The sequence below is a fragment of the Mobula birostris genome, chromosome 17, assembly GCF_030028105.1.
Source record: "Mobula birostris isolate sMobBir1 chromosome 17, sMobBir1.hap1, whole genome shotgun sequence".
In the NCBI taxonomy this organism is placed as follows: domain Eukaryota; kingdom Metazoa; phylum Chordata; class Chondrichthyes; order Myliobatiformes; family Myliobatidae; genus Mobula; species Mobula birostris.
The window spans coordinates 62,630,599-62,656,928 of record NC_092386.1 but is presented as its reverse complement, the minus strand read 5'-3'; the positions used below and the strand labels follow the sequence as shown (position 1 = coordinate 62,656,928).

General features: G+C 38.8%; 1 protein-coding gene across 6 annotated transcripts in view; it reads left to right on the top strand.

Moving 5' to 3' along the window:
• Positions 1 to 26,330, top strand: part of focad (focadhesin) — a 245,615-nt gene that overhangs the window by 174,609 nt on the left and 44,676 nt on the right. For all 6 annotated transcript variants that reach the window (XM_072281789.1, XM_072281784.1, XM_072281787.1 and 3 more), the window contains 6 exons: positions 265 to 373; positions 3,129 to 3,245; positions 10,825 to 11,063; positions 11,976 to 12,065; positions 15,108 to 15,255; positions 17,683 to 17,802. In XM_072281789.1, coding sequence (XP_072137890.1) covers positions 265 to 373; positions 3,129 to 3,245; positions 10,825 to 11,063; positions 11,976 to 12,065; positions 15,108 to 15,255; positions 17,683 to 17,802 — 823 coding nt within the window. The remainder of the gene's footprint in view (positions 1 to 264; positions 374 to 3,128; positions 3,246 to 10,824; positions 11,064 to 11,975; positions 12,066 to 15,107; positions 15,256 to 17,682; positions 17,803 to 26,330) is intronic.

Genomic DNA, 26,330 nt, shown 5'->3' with positions numbered 1-26,330 from the left:
TTAATTGTAAGTTGCCCATTCTTGTTTCACAAAGGCTCCTTTAGAAATGTTGCCGAGAAGAGGTTTAGATTCTTCAGTCTGTCTGAATTGAGATCTTTGTGTTTCAAGTGATTAAATTGCCCATTGCACCACAAAGTTCCCAGTTTGACATTTTAAGGGGAATAATCAATCAACTATTGCATAATGACTGGCTTCTACATATGATAGTAGTAGCTTAATTTAAAAAAATATATATTTCCTGTTGATCTGTTATTTGGTTAACAGGGACAGCCCAGTTGTGCAGGGAAATTCCATCCTTGCCTTAACAGGACTTGCTGTGACAGTAGCCAAACACGAAAGTAGCTTGCCATCTGAAGCCAATGATGCCCCTGAGGTAGGTATATTCCACTAGTGGTTTCATCAGTTATTGTTACATTTTTCTGCTTCAGTATTTGAGGATAGATTTTTTTGGGGAGGCTAAAAGAACACGGTTGGCCTTTGCTACCATTTACTCTCAGTCATCCAAATTATGGTAAGTGCAGTTCTATAAAGAGCAATTCATACTTGGGATTGACAAGGACCCTGCTAGTACATTAGCCGCAAAACCTAGGTAAGAACAGGTGGGGAGTAAAACTGGAATGTAGACAGCAGACCAAGTAAGCAAAAATTTCCTAATACTTTATTATAATTTCTAATTTACAAGATAGAGTGAATACAGTGAAATATATGAAATTTCAAGTGAGAACATAAGAAATGGGATCAGAAATAGATGATATTGGTCCTTGCAGACTGCTTTGCCACTCAAGAATATCATGGATGACCTAATAGGTCATACCCCTGCTGTATCCATATTTCTCAATTCATACAATATTGAAAAGTTTGGCTATCTTAGTTTTGAAATAACTCAATGACTGATACTTAGCATTCTGATAAAGACTTCCAAAGATTTGCAATCCTCTGGATGAAGAGAGTCCTCTTCATTTCTGTCCTGAATGTCCTGTTGCTTATTTTGAGGCTATAACCCATGGTTCTACAGTCCTGGAGAAGGAATATTATCCTCTCCATACCTTTTAACAAGTTGGTACATATCAAAGAGTTCACCTTTCATTCTTCTAAACTGCTAAGATTAGAGCCCTGGCTTACATGACCTCTCTGCATAGGATTAACTTGACATCCCAGAAACCATCCAGTGAATCTTCGCTGCAGATATTGGAAGCACATACCTATTTTAGATAAGGATACCACAATTGTACATAGTACTCCAGGTGTAGTTTCAGCAAGGCCCTAGGTAATTGTAACAGCAAACCACTTTTGTACACAATCCTTTCAGTACTGAAGAGGAGCATATCATTTGCTTTCCTAACTGGCTGTTGTACTTGCATGTTGGGTTTCAGTGATTGGTGTACTAGGACACCCAGGTCCCCTTGAACCTCAACAGTTCCCACTCTGTCATCATTTCAAAACGAATCAGTGTCCTTGTTTTTTCCACCAAAGTGGAAAAGAACATCTTTCCATATGGTGCTCCAACTATCATGTTGTGACCATTCACTTGGAGCTTTTTGCCTCCTCAACATCGCACCCATTTAATAAGTTTCATCTGGAGATAGTGACACTTAGTTCCCTCAGCTAATCCAGATATATGATTATGAGTAGATAGAAATCTATACACACTAGTATATTCAGAATTAGAATCTGTTTTATTGTCACTGTCTTATTTGACATCAGAGTTGTTGTTTTGCAGCATCTGTGCAAACTTATACTTATGATAAATAACAAAAGAAATGAATAGTGCAATTTGATGTGTTCTAATCTTGTTCAACAACCTCCAGTCTTCCTATAATCCAAATGCACACTTGACTTCGAATGATTAGTCAAAATTGATATTCCTTTCTTAAATCATTGCTGAACTCTGTTGTATCATATTTTAAATGTCTTACTATTGGATCCTTCATTATAAATTCTGTCATGTTCCCAAGTACGTGTCAGAATAAAGGTTGATAGTTCTGCGTTTTTCCTCCCTCCTTTCTTAAAAAGTGGGGCCAGTTCAAACTATACAAAATAGTCCAAAATCTCTGGAGTTTGAGAATATAGCCATCTCTTTCAAAATCCTAGAATATAGGTCATCAGCTCCATGGGACTTATTGGCTTTTGGGCTAATTAACTGCTCTTGTAATATATCTTCACAAATAATATTATCTTTTACTTCCTCTTTTACGTGGACCTGGGTTTCCAGAATAACTTTGAGAGCCTTTTATTTTGTCTTCAGTGAATTCAGGCAAAAAAGTTTGCATAACTTTTTGTGCTCATTATAATTTCCTATTATAAATGCTCCCTGTAAGTGCTCTTTTTAAGTGGCTCATACTTGCCCTTGCTAGTGCTTTCCTTTTGCATACATATCTTTTGAAGTTCCCGTTATCTGTTTTATATTTCTCATTGGTTTGCTCCCTTATTCTATTTTCCTCTTTAGTTGGTTTTTGGTCATCTGATGTTGAATTCTAAAATACTCCCAAACTTAATGTTTCCTGCTTTTCTGGCAATTTTATAAGCTCTTTACTTAATACTAATACTATCTTTAATTTTTTCCACTGATCCATTAATGAATAACATTTTCTGATCTGATTTTGTGTCTAAGAGGAATGCATATTTGTTACAAGTCATGCAGTGTTTATTTGAATGCCTCCATTGCTTGTCAATTTCAATGTAATTTCCCAATCTATCCCAGCTAATCTTGTTCTCAGAACTTCCTCTTCCGGAGGTGTAGGTTGAAAACCCATTCTTCAGAATGAAGTTCCACCACTTTTGAACTTAATTTTATTATATTATAGTCACTCTTTCCTTTGAAGTCCATTCACAATAAGATTATTAATTGACTTTTATTGCTGCACAATATTAGACCTAAAATAGCCTTTTACCTAATCAATTCCTCAGCACTCTAATCTAGAAATCCATCTTGTATGTTTCAGGTTTCTATTCTTTCTTCATTTTTAACAATGATTTAAGTTATCAAGTCCAAGTGAACTTAAATAAAAGTAAAATGTTTCTCAAATTATTATATATTATCAATAAGCGTAAAGAGATGGGAGATGAGATGCAGGATATTTTGTATTTTTATCCATACAGTGTTACATTCTCAATTATCTCTTGTGTAGATTGGGGCTGAAATTTTGCCGACAAAGCACTGGATATCCATGGTGGTGGAGACACTTCTGAGTATTGTTGACAACCATTACCGTCCAAAGGGACGTATCTTCCCTTGGTTCCAACATGTAAGTCTTTTTCTAGTACAAACAATCATCATTCAGGTGCCTTGCCGTTCAGCGTGGGCGATCATGTCTCTCCATTCATCACGGTTCCTGACCCTCCGAATTGTACTTGTTGTCTCCCCCGTTTCTAACCAGGATGTTATTCTATCATTTTCATTCTGTCTGCCTCTGCTTCTTTTTCCTTCCAGTTGTACCTAAATGTTCTAATGTCCCTCTTCGCATGACGTGTCCAAAGAATTTTGATTGCTGTTTTCTGATTTTTTTTAAAGTAATGTACATTTTGTTTTCGTTCTTTGTAGAACTTCTTCGTTGGTTATACTGTCCGTATATGATATGCATAGCATTCTTCTGAGGAACCACATCTCTGCTGCATTGATTCTCTTTTCCATTGCATTTGTGATGGTCCATGACTTGCAGCCATATATCAATATAGGAAGAATGTAGCAGCTGAGAGTTCTAAGGGGATGTCAATTGCTATTTTCTTGTTCGTTAGGATGTTTCTCATTTCTGTAAATGCTGCTTTTGCCATTGCTATTCTTGCTTTTACGTCTGTTTCGCATTTGCCATCAGATGATACCCATGATCCTTGTACTTGAAGTTGTGAACTTGTTTCAAGATTTCATTTCCCAATTTGATCCTACAGTTTGGGATATCAGGTTTCTCTGATATTACCATTACTTCCGTTTTCTTCTTGTTTAAGGTTAGGCCAAGTCTTTCGCTCTCTGTGTTGATACTAGTTTCTGTAAATTTACTTCACTGTTTGCTATCAGTACTGTATCATCCGCATAGCGGAGGCTGTTGATATTGTATCCTCCTCTACTTATTCCAGGTAGGTCTTGTAGTTCTCATGATGTTTTCACTGTGCAGGGAGAACAGGTCTGGTGATAGAACACAACACTGTGTGACTCCTCGCTTTACTGGCTGATAGTCATCAATTTGTCTGTCCGTATGGCTGCACTTTGTTGCCAGTAGAGATTCCTGATTATTCTCAGATTTTTTCTGTCGATATTAATATCTTTAAGCATTTTCATGATGACTTGGTGTTTCACTGTGTCAAAGGCTTTTGTGTAGTCAATAAAACAGAAGTATAGGTCTTGTTGTACTTCTATTGACCTTTCGATAATATTCCTGAGAATATAAGTGGCGTTTGATGTTCCCTTGCCTTCGACAAAGCCATATTGTCCTTCACTGATCTGTGGTTTAATTTTGTTTCTTATTCTGAGCATGATGATTCTAAATAGAATTTTTGTGAGGTGGCTCATTAAACTAATTGTTCTGTGTTATCCACACTCTGTTGCACCCGGTTTCTTTGGCAGTGCAATGAATACTGTCTTTAAAAGATCTTCTGGTACTTTGCCACTGTTGTATATTCTATTCAATAAGATTGTTAATTTCTCTACACCAAAATCTTCTAGCGCTTCATACAGTTCAACTGGAATGTTATCTGGTCCAGATGATTTTCCCTTTAGCATTTTCTTCATAGCATGTTCCACTTCTTCTTTCAGTATTGCTGGGCCCTCGTTGTTGCCAACGTCAAAGTTGTTCTCTTGGTCTTTGTCGTCATATAGGTCTTTGATGTATTCTGACTGTCTTTGCATTATTTTTCCTTTTTCCATAATTGTCGAGCTGTCTTTTGCTTTTATACATCCTGTTGTTGCCCCGCTTTTCTTCCGATTTGTGACTTCTTCAATCTCGTCGTGCATACGTTTGCTGCTGTTGGTCTTCTGCAATTGTTCTATTGACTCAAATTTGTCCTTAAGCCACTTTTCTTTTGCTTACTTGCACTTGGTTGTTATGTGCATGCAAGGCTTTTTCATTTTCCTTACATTTCCTTCTTTGTTCCATAAGATTCAGAATTTCTTCTGTCATCCATTTCTTTTTAGCTTTTTCTGTTGTTTGGGAATCACCTCGTGCTGCTTGTGTTATGCTGTCTCTGAGGTTTTCCCATTGCTGTTCTATAATGGTGATGTTTTGTAGAGCCCGAATTTGTTCTTCACTGTTATTTGGAATTCTTTTTTGATGTCACTTTTTTCTCAAAATTCCCAAATTCAGCTTTAGCTCTACTCTTGGTCTTTTAAGCTTTCTGAGTCTCAGGTACATCACGCTGATTATTGGTAGGTGATCACTGTAGCAGTCTGCACCCGGATATGTTTTGCATGATTTCAGAGCATTTCTATACCTTCTCCTTATAAGCAGGTAATCAATCTGGTTTCTGGTGTTATCCCCTGGGCTCTTCCATGTCCATAGTTTTCTCGGGTGTTGCTTGAAGACGGTATTACCAATTTTATAATCTTTCTCTGTGACCCATGTAGCTAGTCGTTCAGTTCTCTCATTTCTCTCATCTATGCCGTAATGCCCAATATTGTCCTCGTCCCTGGTCTTGCCTACTTTTGCATTGAAGTCACCTTGAATAATGGTATTTTCTGAGCATTAGCATTGTCTTAATGCTGTTTCTAGTTCGTCATAAAATTGATCGATGCTTTCTTCACTGCTGTCTGCTGTTGGGGCATAAACTTGAATGATGTTAATGTCAAAAGGTTTTGCATGTAGTTTCACAAGTAACATTCGGTCTTATATTGTCCAATGGCCTTTTATTGATTTTGCATGTTCTTCATTTAACATAATTCCAACACCTTTTTCATGTATTTCTCCTCCTGAGTAAGTGATGGTGTATCCCTCTGAGCTTGTTTTACCAGCTCCTTTCCACCTCTTCTCACACATTCCCAAGATGTTGATTTTTAATTTTTGCATTTCCTGTTTGATGTTGTCTAGTTTACCAGGTTGGTTAGGAGTTCTTATATTCCAGGCTGCTAGTCTGATCTTCTTTGCCTTTAATCTGCCGAAAGTCGCTGGATAACGTTCGAGGTTCACCTGTGGCGCATGAGATCCTCTACCGGATGAGGCTCCTCCGTTAAAGGCTCCATTCACATCTTTGAGCTGAGACCATAGTTGATTTGAGTTCATGATTGTACAAGGGAGGAATACTGAAGTGGTTTCCCGTTGCCTTCTTCAGTTGCAGTGTCCATACTGGACGGGTAACCCTGGCCATTGATCAGCAGATTCATCTGCCCAGCGTTTTTAATTTTACAACCATAAATTCCAATTGTAGAATCTGCTTGTAAAACCATCCACCACCTGCAAACCATGGCTTCACAGTACAAACAATAATACATTGTATAACTGACCATAGCAAAAATATTTTTGTGTCATGTTTTATGTCAGCTTTTGCAACATCTTTTAAAGCCAAATAATCGAAAGTTTTCTGAGGTTCTGAAAAGAAAACTGAAAAGTGAAATAGAAAATTTTGGAGACACTTGTTTGAGGAATAGTATTGACCAAAAATAGACCTCTGAATATCATACCCTTATGTAGTAGAGAATGTGTTAATTGCGAATACACCGCATAAAGGTGAAAGCATTAAGTTTCGAAGCAAAATAAGACATCTTTATTTAGTTTTTATGTTGTTGTTGTTCACTTAAACTTAGTCAGAGAAACAAAGATGCCTAAAAAAACAATTTTGGTAATCATTTTCTTTCACTTAAGGACATTGGTAATTTTGGAGCTCGAGCTGAAAAGGAGAGGCAAGACTAGTGAACAAACTATGTTCATTCCATAATGTGTCTCACTCTACATTCTATTTTACACATAAATCAGACTCTATTTACATGAAGGATAAGACACTCATCCAAATATAAGATACTTGTAAGTACAAGAAAATCAGAGTTTAAAAGATCTTGGCCATTGATTTTACAGGCACATTTTAACACAGCACTTCAAACAACTGCACTAGTTTTGCTCATGTCCTGTTATGAGCCCTGACTCAGATGTGAAAGTGAAATTGTTGATGGCAGATTGACACCTTTTCTATGTTACGCTAGCAGGGGATTGGGGAAAAGGATTAGTCACTTAATTTGTCAGTTTGAGGTTGCTTCTGGTATGTTGACGCTGGGAAGTAGGTGTGTGAGCTGAGATATCAGTTTCATGGTTTAGCATTAAATCAACTCATAAGCTAGTGCTTACAAGTTTTTCTCAGTTCGTGGTAAAAATGAACAGTCCCCCCCTCCCCCCCCCCCAGCAGAGATCTGTAAATTTTCAAAAGTTAACAAATTATGCTTTTGAAGCAAGCAAAATGGTTTCCAAAGGAGGATTAGTCTACAAATCTGTTACCTGTTCAGGATGCTTGAGCTTTTCTAAGGAGTTCCCTAAATATTGAGGGTAGGAATGAGTAGTTAAGCTCTGTATACAGTGACTATTAATCATAACATTGTAAGTGCAAGGAGGATCCCATCCACAATTGTGAAGGAGCTTCTGAATTAAAATTTAGCACAAAGGCATTAAGTTGTTTACAAACAGACTATTTTGTCATTGTCCTAACTTTACCAAAGTTATGCATCAGTTTATTTACTGTAGAGTATCATGGGTCAAATATATAATGAAGGATGTTGTTTTTACAAATGTTCTTTTGAGAAATTCACAGAAAAAATCCCTCGTATGTTGAACAATGTTCTGCATGGTTGACATTATTTTAACACCTTATATTTGTATCACATTTTGAACACAGCAGCATGATGATATAAACAAAGCCACGAAAGTGGGTTCACCAAAACTTAGTCAAAAGAAATGGATTTTTAAAAAGGGAGTTATAACGAGAGAGTGATACTGGGATGATAAGAGAGGGAATCCCAAAATTTAGAGCCTTAACATTTGAAGTCGGTCACAAAAAAAGAAGAAATTAGTGCTTTTCAAGAGGTCTGAATTGAAGGAGAACAGATAATTTGGAGGCTTGTCCAGCTGGGGAGATGGGTGAGAAAATGGGGCAATCCAAACTAAAAATGTCAAAGCCAAGGTGCTGCTGGACCAGGACCCACTAAGTTATTCAGTATATGAGTACGTGTGCAACTTAGGACACTGACAGCAGAGATTTGGACAGGCTTGTAAAGCTGGAAATTGGGAAGCTTGCCAGATGAATAGTTGTGTTTCAGAGGAAACTGTCCTGATTAGTGCTTTTGGAAGTACGTATGTAAACTAAGATGGATGTTGCAGAAAAGGTGGTGGTTTTAGTGATATAAGAGGATGTGGGTCCAGAGCTTGAGTCAGGGTCAAATGCTTCAAAGTGGCAAGAAGGTCTGAATTGGAGGCTGGAGAATAGAGTTGAGAGCAGTTGATGTCAATCTCTGGATTTAAGAATATTTCATGGAAGTGTTTTTTTTTTCGTCCAGTTCTGAAGACAAGCAATATGCTTAATTAGAGACAGTTGGTAGTGAAATAACTGGGTTTTGCCAGCATAGAAGTAAAACCCAATACCGCTTTTTCACTTGATGTTGGTGAGAGGCACTGTACACATCAGAAATTGGAAGGGAAAGCGATTGATCCTTGCGGAAATTCTGAAGTTGAGGAATAAAAGAAGCCTTTATATATTAATTTCAGCTGTGACTGGATAAATAAAAATAAAACCATGTGTGTGCAGTTCCACACACCTGAATGAAGAAGAATGGCTTGGTCACCATGTTATTGTGAGCTGCAGATACATTGGGAAAGAGAAGTCAGTATGTTTATCTCTGGGATAATTCTGATAGTATGTTAACTGTAATAACGTTATGGAAAGGATACTAAATGGTTTAGGAGTAAAATGGGAAATTTTATTCATTTTTGTCTGTTTCAATCCATCAAGTGTTGTTTGTGTTTCTTTGAGGAAGGTTCATTGTTTTGTATTTTATCTGATGGAAATATTGGGAATGTGCTGCAAGGTATCTCTGCTTGTTGGCTGAGAGCTTAATTTATTTATCCACGAGTTATTTGTAGCCACCAATCCAATCACTTTGTATGTGACTCTCTAGTTACATAGAATTTCTTTTCGCACCAAGTTAAAGAATGGAAACCTTGCTGTCCTTCACCTTCTTCACAGCTGGTGTATGGAATACAGGAGAACTTCTATACAGGGTAAATTCCCTGTTTATTTTTTAGCGCATCATGTCATCCACCTTCACCCAACCTGGTCTGCAGCATCATTTTCACTGTTCATGAATTCACATTTCAACTTTTTCAGCTCATTACAGAAGTAAACTTAGAGTTTTAAATCAAAGATTATCAGTTCGGTTATGTGTAACCGAGTTTGGGCAGTATACTTCCCAAAGTGACTTAACATCAGTGGATTCCTATCTGAAGTGTAGATAGAGGTACTATCGAGACACCCTACGGCAGACATCCCACCCTGCAAAAACTCATTTCAGGGAGGTAGCACCATCAATTTGCGGGAGACTTCTGGGAGAGGTGGGATGTCTGCAATAGAGTAGCTCCTTAGCAGCTGGCCAGCTAGTTTAAATAGCGTTAGCTATGCTAATGAACAAATGACACCTGTTAAACTCACCTCAACATGTCTTTTACAGTCTTAACCCACCATGAGCAATAGAAAAGGTCATTGTTGCAAACAGTGCAGTAGGCAACACTGTCATTATTTTGACCCCTATTAGGCAGGGGTACACTTTAGTGTAGTCTGGGGTGACGTACGTTTTATTTTTTTTGGAACGCTCTCGCTTGCTTTCTCGCTCGCTCTCTCTCGCGCGCGCACTCTCTCTCGTGGTCGCTCTCGGGCGCACCCTCTTGCTTTTCTCCCGCTCGCTGTCAAAAAAATTGATTTCCGTGATATTGTATATAATTTGCGGGCATCAGGGAGCCACTATTAATATGCGGGAGACTCCCGGAAGTTGGGATGTGAGATGAGGTGGGATGTCTGCTCTATGGTAAATATGTAAATAGTACTTCATTTACAGGTGGTAAGGCAAGTGAACAATCAGAAAACTTATTAGTGACTGTTTTGGTTGAGAATGGAATTTTAACAAGTACAGAGAAAGAATCCTGTTTTATTTTAAAATCATGCATTGAAATATTTTGTATCTCCTTAAACAGCGAGACACTGTTTGCTTTTAATCTTTTCTAACAAGGGCTTCTGTTAGTGCAGCATGGAAGCTCAGCCTAGAACATGTTTGCAGTAGAATATGCCATTGAGGTCTTGTGGTCTAGCTCTCACCTTAACTAGAGGTTATAAATTGTCATCAGAGAATCTCAGAAAGAAGCAGTGCCATAAATGGCAGCATTTTGTTATGAGGAAATACCAGGTATCAGGAATATGTTTTGGATTTCTATTACAAAGAATGTCATAATCGTAAATTATTTACCTTTCATTTATAAGCTTGGATTGTGCCAGTGGTGCAGTGTCATTCACACCAGACTTCAGAGTGACAAGTCCCAGGTTCGAATCTGGCCAGCCTCTTGCCGAGTTCTACTCATGCTGGGTTGAGCGTTGACCTAGCACCTGGGTCTGGTAAAACAGACAAATGCTAAAGAAATGGCAAGGTTGCTTCCTGATATGCCAAATTGGCATGGGGAGGAACTTTAATGAGCTTGAATGTTCTCTGAAGAATGACTGTAATGGTGCCTTTGCAACAATAACAAAGCTATATACTGTAACATTTTTTAAAACAGAAAATCATAATAAGCATTTACAGAGTCTTGATGCAATGACAGTTTGGAAAGAGCAATTTTTAAAGAGTACTTCACTAACGCTGTTTTATGGCTTTCACAGAAATCTTATTCTGGAGAGAGCACAGCCAGTGCCATAGCTCGCTCCTGCGCTGCTACAGCTTTAACTCTTCTTGTTCCTGTTTTCATCACATCGCACAAAGAGGTTATCGAGGAGGTCCTCAGCATTTTCACTGCAGGCTTACCAGGAAAACCAAATGCTGGTGAATCTCAGGCTGTTCAGTTTCATACAGGACTGGCCATGGGAATGTTCCTATCCCGTTTATATGAAGAACGAATGAGGTACTTGATGAAGAAATACTTTACAACATTTGCAGAGCTGCTTATTTTTGGGCTGTTTGACCTGCAATTCAGGTGGAAAGATTAAATGATTTCAATAGAGCTATTACTTGGTGATGTTTGAAGTCCTATGATTTCAAATTAAAATATCATTCTTTGTTAAAAGTAACCAGAAGAAGGATTGTAAATCTGACTTACCATAGGGATTGAAAAATCAAGTCCTAGTAGTTCTACTGAAATGTAATTGTTATAGTAACTTGGAAATGCAGTTGAAGCATATCTTCAAAATTATAGCACTGAAGATCAGCAGGAAATTAGCATCTTAAATACACATTGCTTAAATATTCTATTGGGATGTTTTGAGAGTTCAATAATACATTGTTCAATAATCTACGAATGGTCTTGGACTTTGGATGAAACAGCAGTTAATATCTGCAAGAGCATCTATTTGGAGTCAATTTATTTGAACTTTACCTTTTGCATCCTGTCCAAATTAACTTATGTCCATCTGGGGTTTGCAAACACAGGATACATTGTTTTGAGCTATTCCATGGGCGCCATGGTAGTGTAGCATTAGCATGATGCTGTTGTAGCTCCGGGCATTCTGTACATTGGAGTTCAATTCTAGAGCTGGTCTATGAGGAGTCCCTGGTGCGTCTTCCCTATTACCTATGTGTTTCCTCCCATAGTTCAAAGACATACTGGGTAGGTTAACTGGTCGTTGTCAATTATTCCATGATTAGGTTAGGGTTAATCAAGTTTGTCGGGTTGCTGGGGTGATGTAGCTCAATGGGCTAGGAGGGCCTAGTCTATGCTGTATCGTTAAATAAAAAATAGATAAAGTTATAGAATGTGCACAGAATCACTTTATGAATATGAAAGATCCATTGAAGCCAGCTATGGTTTCTTTTGCAGTGATGTTTCAGCACAGAAGATGAATTTGCTGCTCATGAAATCCCTCGACGCATTGGAAAAATGTTGCTTTGATATGAGCCTGGAATACAAGTACGGTTTAAAGATCTTTATAAATTTCTGTAAGAAATAATGTAACTGGATATACCTAAAAAGTGAGCAAGTTAAGTTTTTTATAGGATAGGGTAGTTGGCTCTATAGCTTTGTAATAATGTAGAGAGTATTTAGCAGATCATACTATGCTTATTCTTGTAAAAATGCAATCAGCAATTAAATCTTCAATTGCATAAAGTTGGAAGCAATCTGTTAAGTGATGACCTAGATTCAGCTAGTAGAATTTTGGTACTTTTCTTCTTGGAGGCTGTACTAAAATGCAGTTTTGTGTCTGAATATGCTGTAATAGACATTTACCTTGGCTACCTTTGAGTAAGGAAGTTTCAAATGATGTCAATTGTGCAGTAAGGAAAATGCTTTTATATTTGAATGAATAATTAACAAAGGCAGTGGGCTGGAAACTTATTCAATATTCCATCACCGATACAGTGCCTTGCAAAAGTATTCACCCCAACCCTTTGTTCACATAAATGAGTAATACAACCAGGGATTTAGATTAATTTAAACGAGAATTTTTATTTCTGAATCTTGTGAATCACATGCTCCTTTTTTATGTAGTATAGAGCCCAAAAATCAGGGAAAATTGAAAACATGAAATACTAAAAATTCAATAACTGGAATGTCAGCAGTTCAAAAGTATTCGTCCCCCTTTGCTCAGTACTTAGTTGAACCACCTCTCCCAGCTATGACAGCCAACAGTCTTTTTGGATAAAACTGTTAGCTTTGCACAACATGATGGAGCAAGATTTGCCCATTCCTCCTTGGAAAATTGCTCAAGCTGTGCCAGGTTAGTTGGGGAGCAGTGGTGGACAGCAATCTTACAGTCTTGCCAGAGTTGTTTGATTGAGCTAAGGTCATGTCTCTGACTGGCCCACTCAAGGACATCAATTTTCTTCATTTGAAGCCATTCCACGATTGCTCTGGTGTGTGCTTGGGCTGTTGTCCTGCTGAAAGACAAACTTCCTCCCTAGTTTAAGCTTTCTGGCAGAGGCTACCTGGAATTTATCCAGGATTTCTCTGTATTTAGCAGCTTCTTTCTATCAGCTCTCTGTATTTAGCAGCAGTTTTAGTATCTTTCTATCAATCCTGACTGGATTTCCAGTCCCTATTTCTGGAAAGTATCCCCATCGCATGATACTGTACCTCCACCATATTTTACAGTAGGGGTGGTGTTGTCTGGCTAGTGCGCAGTATTAGATTTGCGCCACATGTACTGTTTAGTGTTGAGACCAAAAGTTCCACTTTAATTTCATCTAACCACAAGTCCTCCTCCTACATCTCTACAGTATCTTCTAAGTGATGCTTTGGAAAGCCTTTATGGGCAAGGATATGCTGTTCTTTTTTAGCCAGGCTTCTTTCATGCCCCTCTTACAACACTACCCTTTTGTGCAAGGCCTTAAGAGATTTTAGAGCCATGATTTTCATCACAGCAGCCTCTCTTACAAGTGCCGTTATTCTCTAGAGACTGAATTTAGAGAGGTGGTATAACCTGGACCATGTGGCTGTGGTTTCATAGTTTTTCCATTTTTTCCTGATGGACTGCAATGAGCTCTGAGGTATGTTCAGTGCCTTTGAGACAGTCTTGTACACTTCATATCTCTGACTTGATGGATGGTCTTTTATCTTCATTTTGGTTTGGTCTGTTAAAAATTGACCATACTATTGCACCTTACAGAGAGAGGGGATATTTATTCAAGTGATCCTCCAATTTTCTACATCAACAAATTGGGTGAGTTGATAAGGGAATATACAGTATTGCACCTGAGGAAAGTTAACATAGTAATTACAAAGGGGATGAATACTTTTTCAGCTCACAATTTTGGTTTTTAACTTTTAGTAAATTGTTTGCAGGCTTTGGAATTTTTCTTTTGATTTGACATGATGCACAATTTTCTTTTGTAGATTAACTCAAAAATCATACTTTAATACATTTTTAATTTTGAAAATGAGACAGTAAAAAGTGAAAATAGTAGTGGTGGCTGAATACATTTTCAAGGTAGGGTTAACTGATAAAGTACAGGCTGCATGTTTTACTTTTCTTAGAAATTTGTTTCTGTAGCCACAACCATGTTGCTCATTTCTGAGAATTTTTTCCTAATTGTGCATAGAGTGTTGTGAAACAGTGTGCAATATTTCAAGCTTTAGTGAAGCTAATGGCTTAGAGAGGAAATTTGCCTCCATGTATGCTTGCGTTTGTATCACCTTTAAAAGTCCAGCACACCTCCAACACCCTACATATCTCCCCCTTCCACTTCCACCCTCCCCTTTATTGATGCACTTCTGAGAAATCTGGGGAGGCGGAACTTGTTACAAACAGCACAAAAAACAGTTAATAGAAATTATTACTCACTACAAATGCTGAAATTTGATATAAAAACAGTGACTGCTCAGAGCACTTTGCAGGTCAGGCAGCACCTGTGGCAAGAGAAACGGGTTAAAGCTCCTACAATGACCATGTACAGAAAATGGAAATCCAGGCAGAACAGCATGTTTAACTGCTTGTCTTTTAGGAGTTTCCAGAGCCTTTGACAGAATTATTACTGCCAAATCATCACCTTAGTGTGTCATGCAGAAGATTTAGATTAAGTGGAACTTTTGCGCTCAAGAACACAAAGTTTATTTTGGAAATGTTGACCTATCAATCTGTCAAACCCTTTTCAGTCATGTTGCTAATGAGCAATTACTTGTTTATACAAATGATTCAGAAATCAAAGTGGAATAACTCCTCCTCATCCTCTTCTAATGACACTCTAGACTGCATTACCCAATAGCTTCTGCGCCATTGCTCTGCTACTTCAGCCTTATGCTCTATATTTTGTTGTGAAAGTTTTGTGTAAAGTTACTCAACAATAATCTCATAGGAATAGTGGCTAGTTAGTAATATTATGCTACTGGAATAGATTAATATAGCAGTTCTTAAGTTTAATTGTGTAGTTTATTGATAGAAGAAGAAAGTGTCGGTGAAGAGAACACAGTGTTCAAGGTTCCAGTGATAATTCAAGTTGTTTATTGTTTTTACAGCACAGGATGTATCCTGGGAGTTGGCCTGGTTCTTTGTCTCATGAGTCACAGCAGCCAAACAGAGTCCCGTGTGCATGTTTCTGTCACCTTTGGGAAACTCTGTACCAGCTTGGATGAAAGTCTGACTCAGAGCAGAGTATTACAAGAGGTAGGTTGGTTCAGAGTTGTTGTTTGAATCTGCACACTATCAGTTACATTTGCCTCTGTTGCAATAGAATTGAAGTAAAATATCAGTAATGATGGTCTGGTGTAAAATATAACATCAGCTCCGTACGAGGTGTAGTTTCCCAAGATTCTGCTGTTTTTTGCCAGAAGTGATATGCGGGTGGGGGCTTTGGAGTGGGAGTGGATGGCGGCAAGACTAGAAAGTAAGATGACTTGAACTCTATGCTGTATTTCCTCCTCACCCTACAAACCCACTAACAAGGGTAGGCCCAGTCAAAATGTTTTTATTGATCACTGGCAGCTCACTCAAATCCACATAATTAACCCTGTTATTGAAATTACATTGAAGCTGGTATAGCTAAAAATTTGAAATTTCCTGAAACAGATTTTTACGGACTTTATTGCAGTAGATTATGATTTTTATTGATAAACTTGTGTTTTTACTAATAATGACACCTTTTTCCTATCCTTCCAAAGCACCTTTGGCCTCTCTTTTTCCTATTAACATGTGTTACTTGGTTAACCCTATTTTTCATACGACCCCCTCACTTCATGAGTGAGGATTTGAACTTCCCAGCATTTCAATCATTGTCCTAACAACACCAAGCTGTCACAAAGAGGAGCAAGAGAGCCAGGTCAAAGCAATATTGTGGTCCTTCAGTTATCCTTGAATTGCTTCAATTTTTGCTGAGTCAAAATTTCATAATTTTGTGCGGTTAGTGGGTAGTTAATTTGATAGGAGGAGATGGCTGAATTTCGTGTGTCCTGCCCAACTCTGAGGCCCTGTGTATTAGATTAGCTTTATTTTACACATGATGATGAAACTCAAGTTTTTCTTCAGATCAGCAAGGTGCTTTAAAGGCCTAAGGCACCCAATGCCCTGACATGACCATCTCATAGAATAACAGAGTGGTTACTGCAAGTCCACACAGTTCTGTGTAAGAGCAATCCTGTCATCTCCTGCCCTTCCTCCCAAAGCTTAGCAAATTCTCCCTTCAGTTACTAATCCAAATCCCATTTTAATCCATCCCCCAACGACTTCCCTGTGAATGCATTCCTGAACCTTATCAATTGTTGATTTAAAAAAAATTCTTATGTTACTTTTGGTTCCTTGGCCAACCACAGCCATTCTAAGTCTACTATTTCTTAGCCCATCTACCAATACAAATGGTTTCTCTCTACTCAGTTTCCACTCAGTCCTTACTCTAGATTATTTTAGCTCACTTTTTCCTTTCTCTTTACCACCACCTCTAATTTCAGAACAACACAAAAGTTATCCAATCTACATAACAGAAGTCTCTCAACCATGAATTCTTTTGCATCAATCCTTTTTGCATCCCTTCCAAAGCCCTTGTATTCTGTATTTCCTGAAGTATAGTACAGTAATGAAACTAGAGTTGATGGACATCCATTATGATTTCTTTGAACTTGGACTTGTAGCCAATTTTGTTTTTTTTTTAAACCACTTTCCCTACTTTGATTAAACTTCAGGTCTCTGGTCTGCTACCCTTCTCTGTTCACAAATAATTGCTCCCAGCCCTGTTAAATTTCAGCACACGTTCCACCTTGCCGTTCCTAATCCAGACAAGTAATTCAGTCATTCTAAGCAGAAAATAGTTTTGTAAGTGGCCTCTGAGTACATTGAATATGCTGGCAATTGTAGCATTAGCTTAATAATATCAATGGATTCTTTGACATGGGAAGGAAATGGAAATACAAGTATGTGGTATATTCTTTTTAAATTTTATTCCATATTTTCATTTCACTTCTATAACTTCAGTATGAGGACCATTATGGATTCTGGGATGGGGCTTTAGGATCCACCACCTGATGTCTAGTAATCACTTGCAGGCAGCTCCACTTCATTGGACTGCTATGTCTACAGGGTCTGGAATGTTTTTTGGCTCCTGAATCAACTGCAGGAGGTTTGTGAAGCACTGGGTTTGTCGTAGATTAATGTTGGGAGGATGGAGGGGTGCAAGTAGTGCTGAGAACAGAAATAAGAGGGATCAAGCACAATCTTGCCTGATGTTTTATTGCCTTTAACCTGACTATCACGTTACTCCAACTGTCTATTCCAGCAAGTCAAGTTTCCACTGAAAAATTCCCAAATTTTATTTTCTGTAATGTTTTATTTCTTCTCACTTCTGTATTAATCCTTTGTCCTTGCAATGTTGATATGTAAGGTTTTGCATTTTTAATCTATATTTAGTACTGTAAGGGAGAGGATCTTCTCCATCTGTCCACAAATACACAAAATTTTAGTTTCTGAATAAAATTGTTAGTGGATAATGTGAAATCATAGGAGATGTCTATTAAAAAAAATTATCCTCCTGATTTCACTGCATGAATAATTTAAATTGATAGATGAGTGTGCAAGGAGATGGTCATAAAAATCATCTTTTTTCAGGTTCTGGCTTATTCAGTGGCATGTGTGTGTATTTCTGCTTTCAAAGCTGACATCATACAGCCAAATGAGGCTGAGGAGATCATGAACAAGCTTCGGACTTTGACAGAACAGAGCCAACAGGTTAGTAACTTATCAGCTGCCTTCATATAGTCAAAGTTAAGACACACACACATAAGTCTGCAAACTCCTATTCAAGCATTAAGTCAAAACTGGAATTCTTCATGTTTCCTTCTGCACCTTCATTGGTAAACAAAGCAGTTTCAATATTACTGTTCTTAAAAGATAAGAGAGGGCAAACTCTTCTTTCCTAAACTTAAACTTTGTGCCTTTTTTGAGATCACATGACACTGCTTCCTATTAAGAACACCAAGTACTGCAAGTCTACCTCATTGGCAGGTTGTTGGATAGCAGATGAGCACCCAGCATGGGCTTGTTGCATACCGTGTTATTGCCTGTTACAGCCACCCAGGTTAAACATCATTGGAAGCAGTGCGCAAGTAAACAAACACGGAAAGTGTGCTGGTCTTCGTGCGATACTAAAGGTGAAATTTTGCAAGCCAGATCTCCCGTCAATTCTACTTTCAAACGTTCTGTCATTAGAAAATAAACTAGATTACCTGTGTCTGAGACTGAATCAGTGTGAGATGAAGAACAGCTGCGTGTTCATTCTGACAGAAGCATGGCTCCAGGATACCACCCCTGAAGCGGCAACCAGCTAGAGAGTTTCATTTCTTTTCCATCCATTTGAATTCTCGCAATCTCTAGCAAGACCTGCATTGGAGATGTATGTATCTAAGAACTGGGGTGTGAAAGCCTTGGTAGTGACAACCCACTGTTTGCCTCTGGTAGAGTGCTTAATGGAGAAGTATTTACTGAGGGAGTTCACTGCTATAGTGACTGTGTCTGTATACACCCCCACCACCCTCCTCACCCGTGCTAATGCAGGGAAAGCTACGGTGCCATCAGCAACCTGCAAACCACACACCCCGATAGTTTCTGTATTGTTGCTGGAGACTTCAAGCGTACTAACTTAAAAACAGTTCTGCCCAAATTCTATCAGAATGTTGACTTTACTACCAGAGGTGAGAACACATAAAACCTGGTTTATACCAACATCCCTGCTTCCTGCCTCTCCTCTGATTCCCTGACCACTTATCTGTTATGCAATTTCCTGCATAACACCCACTGATTAAATGGGTCAAACCAGTTCAAAGGGAGATGAAGACCTGGCCAGATGGAGCAACCTCTGTATTGCGGAACTGTTTTGAAAACAGACTGGAACATCTTTGGGGAGATGGCTACCCACAACCATCACATCAATCCTACAAAGGATTGTGAAGACTGCTGAGAGGATCATCAGGGATATTTATTGGGAGCACTGTGAACGCAGGGCTCTTAGCATTGTCAGTGATTTCCCGCCCCATCCGTCCAACAATGTCCTTGACCCCACCGCCCCCCACCATCAGGCAGGAGGTACTGTAGCATTAGCACAAGAATGGCTTGGATTGAAAGCAACTTCTCTCCCCCCCCCTCCTCCACCCCAGGCTGTAAGATTACTGTAACCACTGCCCCCACCCAGTATGAAGCACGAATAGCGTTATACTGTTTACCTTTTAACTTGTTTCGTAAATGAACCTTATTTATGGTGACTTTACTTTATGTTGTGTGTGAGTTATATATACTGTGTTGTGCACCTTGGTCTGGCGGTACAGTGTTTTGTTTGGCAGTAAACAGGTGTATGGTTGAATGACAATAAACTGAACTTAGACTTGAAATTTGAAATTGTTCAAATTAGATAACATCTGAGTCAATGACTTAAATTTATCTATTTAGACTGTCAGGAGGGACAGGCAGATGATAGGACAAAATTGCAGCCAGCATTGGGGATGCAAGATCAAAAAAGGTAGCAAATACAGCACTCAAAGCATGATATATCAATGCACAGAATTTAAGAAATAAGGTGGATGATCTTATTGCACTATTACAGATTGTCAGGTATGATGTTGTGGCCATCACTGAATTAGGCTGAAGGATGACTGTAGTTGGGAGCTGAATGTCCAAGGTTACACATTGTATCAGAGGGACAGGAGGGTAGGCAGAGGGGGTGGGGTAGCGTGGGTCTGCTGGTAAAGAATAGCATCAAATCATTAGAAAGATGTGACATAGGATCGGAAGATGTTGAATCCTTGTGGGTTGAGTTAAGAAACCGCAAGGGTAAAAGGAGCTTGATGGCAGTTATATACAGGCCTCCCAACAGTGGCTGGGAGGTCGACCACAGATTACAACAGGAAATAGAAAAGATGTGTCAAAGGGGCAATGTTATGATAGTCATGGGACATTTTAAAATGCACATCGATTGGGAAAATCAGGTTGGAAATGGATCTCAAGAGAGTGAGTTTGTTGAATGCCTATGAGATGGTTTTTTAGAACAGATTGTTGTTGAGCTTACTAGGGGATTGGCTAATGAACCGGAAGCGATTAGAGAGCTTAATGTAAAAGAGACCTTAAGAGCCAGTGATCACAATATGATTGAGTTCAATTTGAAATTTGATAGGGAGAAAGTAGAGTCTGACGTGGCAGTATTTCAGTAGAGTAAAGGAAATTATAGTGGTATAAGAGAGGAGTGGCCAAAGCAATTTGGAAGGAGCTGCTGGCAGGGATGTCAGCAGAGCAGCAATGGTGTGAGTTTCTGGCAAAAATGAAGAAGGTCAGGATAGATGTGTTCCAAAAACAAAGGAATACTCAAATGGCAAAGTAGTGCAACCATGGCTGACAAGGGAAGTCAAAGCTTATGTTAAAACAAAAGAGAGGGCATAAAATAAAGCAAAAAATAGTGGGAAGATAAAGGATTGGGAAACTTTTAAAAACCTCCAGAGAGCAACTATAAGAATCATTAGAAGGAAAAAGATGAAATGTGAAAGCAAGCTAGCAAACAATATCAAAGTGGATAGTAAAAGCTTTTTCAAGTATGTAAAATAAAATAAGAGAGATGAGAGATATAGGACTGCTGGAAAATGAGGCTGGAGAAATAATAATGGGAGACAAGGAGATGGCAGATGAACTAAATGAGTATTTTGCATTGGTCTTCACTGTGGAAGACAATAGCAGTGTGCCAGATGTTGTAGTGTATGAAGGAAGAGAAGTGAGTGCAGTTACTATTGCAAGGGAGAGGTGAGGAAGGGAAAAAAGGATCAGCCATGATTGAATGGCAAAGCAGACTCGATGGTCCAAATGGCTTGATTTTGCTCCTATGCCTTATGGTCTTATCTATTTTTTTGTGTGTATTTGATTACTCAGTGAATCTATCATCCAGTAGCACTTAACATTCACAGTGATGAAGTGTTTTGAGAGATTGGTGATAAAACACATCAACTCCTGCCTGAGGGGCTACTTGGATTTGCTTCAATGTACTTACTGGCGCAATAGGTCCACAGCAGATGCCATCTCATTGGCTCTTCACTCAACCCTGGATCATACGAACAGCAGAGATGCATACATTAAACTGCTCTTTATTGACTACATCTCGGCATTCAATGTCATCATCCCCTCAAAACTAATCAGTAAGCTTCAAGGCCTTGGCCTCAATACCTGCTTGTGCGATTGGATCCTTGATTTCTTCTCTTGCAGACCCCAGTCAGTTCAGATTGGCAACAACATCTCAAGTTTTTCTGTTTATACATTTTAATAGAATTTGAACTCTGTACACATGGTGAGATGTTTCTCTCACATTACTATTTAACTGATTTTTGCTGCTATTTGATAATCTCTGATCCAACATTTTTCTTTTCCACTGGTTTGACTTATTCAGCTCCAGATACGTAACAGCTTGAGTTCATGGTGAAGGTAATTGCTAATGAGAATGTTAATTCCATGCTGTTCATGGGACTCAACTCATGGTCCTACATGTCCAACTCTATGATCATTCACCCTTTGACGCAAAATTGTTCTGTCAGCAGGCAAATGTGCTTCTGTTTCTGTAGCATTCACTTCTATCGTAATGAAATGCTCTGAGAAATTCATCATTGCTAAAATGAACTCCTGCCTGAGCAAGGACCTGGAGCCACTACATTTCACCAACCAACAGAACGGATCCACAGCCAACGCAATCTCACTGGCTTTCCACTTTGCTTTGTGGGACCTAGATAACCACAAGTCATAAGTCAGGCTGTTGCTTATTGATTACAGTTCAGTGTTCACTGCCATCATTCCCTCAATTCTAATACCAAAGCTTCAGAACCTAGACCCCTGCACTTCCCTGTGCAACTCGATCCTCAGCTTAGTTATTGGGAGACCACAGTCAGTGCGGATTGGTAATAATATCGCCTCCTCGCTGACTATCAATACCAGTGCACCTTAATGATGCATGCCTAGCCCACTGATTTCATCTCTATACTCATGACTGTGTGACTAAGCACAGTTCAAACGCCCTCTGTAAATTTGCCACAAAAACCACTGTTGTTGATAAAGTCTGACATGGTGATGAGAAGTCTGCAGTGAATTATAGGGAGTTTTAGACTCTGCGAGAGGCTGCAGAAGGTTGTAGGCTTAGCCAGCTCCATCGTAGGCAATGCTGTACCTACCATGGAGGATATCTTTAATCCATCATTAAAGGCCCTCGCCATCTGGACCGTTGGGGGAAATGAGACCTTTTCTCAGTACTACCGTCAGGAAGGAGGTACAGGAGCTCATAGACCCAAACTTAACTATTTAGGAACAGCTTCTCCCCCTCCACATTAGATATCTGAACAATCCATGAATACATAAACACCGCCTCATTATTTGTTTTTGTTGCACAATTGATTTAATTTTTAATTTATAGATTTTTCTCTTTTTGCACTGTACTGCTGCATAAAATAACATCTTGCTCATCATATATCAATGATAATAAATCTGATTCTGATAATACACTAGGAAAGTCAACAAAGGATTAGTGAGGTAACAATTCAAGCAAATAACCAGCTATTTTTAACACCAATGAATATGATTCAGTTAGTTTGATTAGTACAATTTATCTTTGTATAACAATATAAATTTAAAAATAATATGTTTCCATTATCAGTGGATAATCATAATTGACTTGAGTATCTTCTCTTCTAGTTCTACCACAGATGTTTCTGATTCTCTCAAAATTTCTGTAGCCTTGAAACTTGTAGAACTTTGCTTTTTGTCAATGGGAATGGGGATTTATTCATGACCTGAAACTGCAAGCAGATATTGGTATAAATTGTAAATCACATGTGGGATAAAGTTTTTTTTTCTATTTAAAAATTACCTTCCCAAAGTTCAGTGGAAAGAGATGTTCCAATATCCTAAGGTATGGCTATTTATTGGCAACTCCTGGCATGATGAAACAGCTCCTTTGTTGTTCCCAGTTGTTCTAGTTAACAGTGTTGTTGTAACCCTGCCTGTCCTGTTAACTGTTTTCAAATTTGCTTGTTCTATAACTTCAAAGCAACATTTTTACCAACATGGTTTCTCTAGGAAGAGATTATCAAATAAATTCTTGATCCACTACAGAAAAATAATTGCACACACTAAGTGTACTAATTTTCTGTACAACCCAATCAGCTAATATCTGTGACAGAATAAATCTTGTGCTGCAAGGCTGATATGCTAAAGGCCTTTTATATAATGTGTGTGTGTGTGTGTGTGTGTGTGTATATATCTATATATAGTGTGTGTGTACTCTCTCTCTATCTCTGTCACTCTCTCTTCACCTTACCTCAGGGGTAGCATTCTTTCTTCTGAATCAGAATCCTGCTTCTGAGACTTATACCTGTTGTATTCTACAGTCAGCCTTTAGTGCCGCTGTTTGTTCTTGCAGCAGATGTTATCTTTTGGATGAAGCATTAATCAGAGAACTTGTCGACTCATTCATGTGAAGATAAGAAGATGGCTTGACTCTTTTTAGGAGAATAGAAGTCCAGCATTCTTGCATCAGCTAATGGCAGCAAAATAAACAGATTCATCTCATCTAATAAAGTTTTGCAATGCTTTGAGATATACTGAGAATGTAATTGGAGTTGCGTAAATCCAATGTTTTCTTACATTGTCTTTCAGTGGATTATCCCTTAAATGTTGACAGCTGTATGATATTCACCTAAATAACCACTTTTCATTAACCCATGTAGTGTTTTGAAAAGCTGTTCATTATTCTAAAGGTGAACATAGACCATTTCCTATAGACGAGGCATGCAGGTATTACTCAGCAGAAGTCACTGGATAATAAGAGAAGCATAGGTAATGGCCAGTTTTTTTCCCCTGTGGTCAAAATCAATGATGTTGTTACTGATTCATTGATTATAATGCTCACCTTTTTGTCGTCACTGCAATTACCTTACTTGTATCACTTGTGTGACAGTCTTGTTAGGCAGGCAAACATGAATGTATAAATGTAAAACATAACACTAGAGAGCAAATTTGTTTGAAAGTGTTGCTTTCTTAGAATTTTTTTTGCTTATAATAGACCACTTGTATCTGTACACAAATATAATTTCGGACTACTTGTATCACATAGGGATTTGGACAAACAAAACATTTACTTTTATTGAATATAATGCATTTAATTGTATAATGGTGCTGACACTTTCCAATAGTTCAACTAAGCTAAAAATGTTTGTTGATGAATTTCGTTTGTACTCATTGTCTGAGGCTTCTTGCTTAGCTGTCCAACAATAATCAGTCAGCATTGATGGATTGTAGTTGCCCTGATACTGTTACTCCATGACCACAATGTCTCACTTGAAACCTTTCACCGTGCTTGACAGTGGCAAATTTGCAGGGAAGAAGTCTAAAAGGGAATGCAGAAAATAAATCTTTAGTGACATGTTACACTTCATAGTTTTGTATGCTTGAAGCATGTTGTCAAACAGCTGCACGTAGTTTGGTGCTCTGTAGTTGCCAAGAAAATTTTCAGCAATATCCTTGAATTTCTTCCATACGATTTTCTCCAGTCCCACTAAAAGTTCTTCGAATTGCCTGTTATTGATGACCTGTTTGATTTACGGACTGACAAAAATGCCTTCCTTAATCTTGGCATCAGTTATTCAGGGAAACATCTGTTTCAAATATTGAAATCTTTCATGGAAATTGTGCCTGGAGAATTCTAGTCCTGATGAAGGGTCTCAGTCTTTTTTCCATAGAGTCTCTTTTCCATAGATGCTGCCTGGCCTGCTGAGTTCCTCCAGTATTTTATGTGTGTTCCTGGGATTTCCAGCATCTGCAGATTTTCGCTTCTTTGTGAATTTAGCTCACATTAGTTTCTCATAAATTTCTTAAGAATTCTTGCTCTTGGAAGAAATTATATACAATAAATATGTGAACTCTAAGAGAAGCTGATATTTGAACTTAAGTGAGCCATTGATTTAAACAAAACTGGTATGTTTGTTTTCAACTTGTATGGTCAGATAATCTTGGTTGAATATCTGTTAATTTAGCTTTCATTCCAAATGTTTCTTTTTCTCATGTCATAAAATTTAAAAAAGCTCTCTAAAGTGGAGCTGAGATGTGTGGAATTATTTATATAAGACCAATGTTAGTCTGGAGCTCAAGGTCTTTCTGAAAACAGTATTACACCGGATTTCAATATCATGGTCTTCCAAATTGTTGGATAACATATTGTTGTGACCAGCTAGCTTGCACAAACAACAGGAATTCTGCAGATACTGGAAATTCAAGCAACACACATCAAAGTTGCTGGTGAACGCAGCAGGCCAGGCAGCATCTCTAGGAAGAGGTACAGTCGACGTTTCAGGCCGAGACCCTTCATCGGGAGTAACTGAAGGAAGAGCTAGTAAGAGATTTGAAAGTGGGAGGGGGAGATCCAAAATGATAAGAGAAGACAGGAGGGGGAGGGATGGAGCCAAGAGCTGGACAGGTCATTGGCAAAGGGGATATGAGAGGATCATGGAACAGGATGCCCGGGGAGAAAGACAAGGGCGGGGGGGGGGGGACCCAGAGGATGGGCAAGGGGTATAGTCAGAGGGAGAAAAAGAGTGAGAGAAAGAATGTGTGTATATAAATAAATAACGGATGGAGTACGAGAGGGAGGTGGGGCATTAGCGGAAGTTAGAGAAGTCAATGTTCATGCCATCAGGTTGGAGGCTACCCAGACGGAATATAAGGTGTTGTTCCTCCAACCTGAGTGCGGCTTCATCTTTACAGTAGAGGAGGCCGTGGATAGACATGTCAGAATGGGAATGGGATGTGGAATTAAAATGTGTGGCCACTGGGAGATCCTGCTTTCTCTTGCGGACAGAGTGTAGGTGTTCAGCAAAGCGGTCTCCCAGCTCTCCGCTTCTTTTTGGATTCCAGACCTAATCAGTTTCCCTCTACCACCACTCTGCTCTGTCTAGCGGAATTAGTCCTTACTCTTAATAATTTCTCCTTTGGCTCCTCCCACTTCCTCCAAACTAAAGGTATAGCTATGGGCACCTGTATGGGTCCTAGCTATGCCTGCCTTTTTGTTGGCTTTGTGGAACAATCTATGTTCCGTGCCTATTCTGGTATCTGTCCCCCACTTTTCCTTCGCTACATTGAGGACTGCATTGGCGCTGCTTCCTGCATGCATGCTGAGCTCGTTGACTTTATTAACTTTGCCTCCAACTTTCACCCTGCCCTCAAGTTTACCTGGTCCATTTCTGACACCT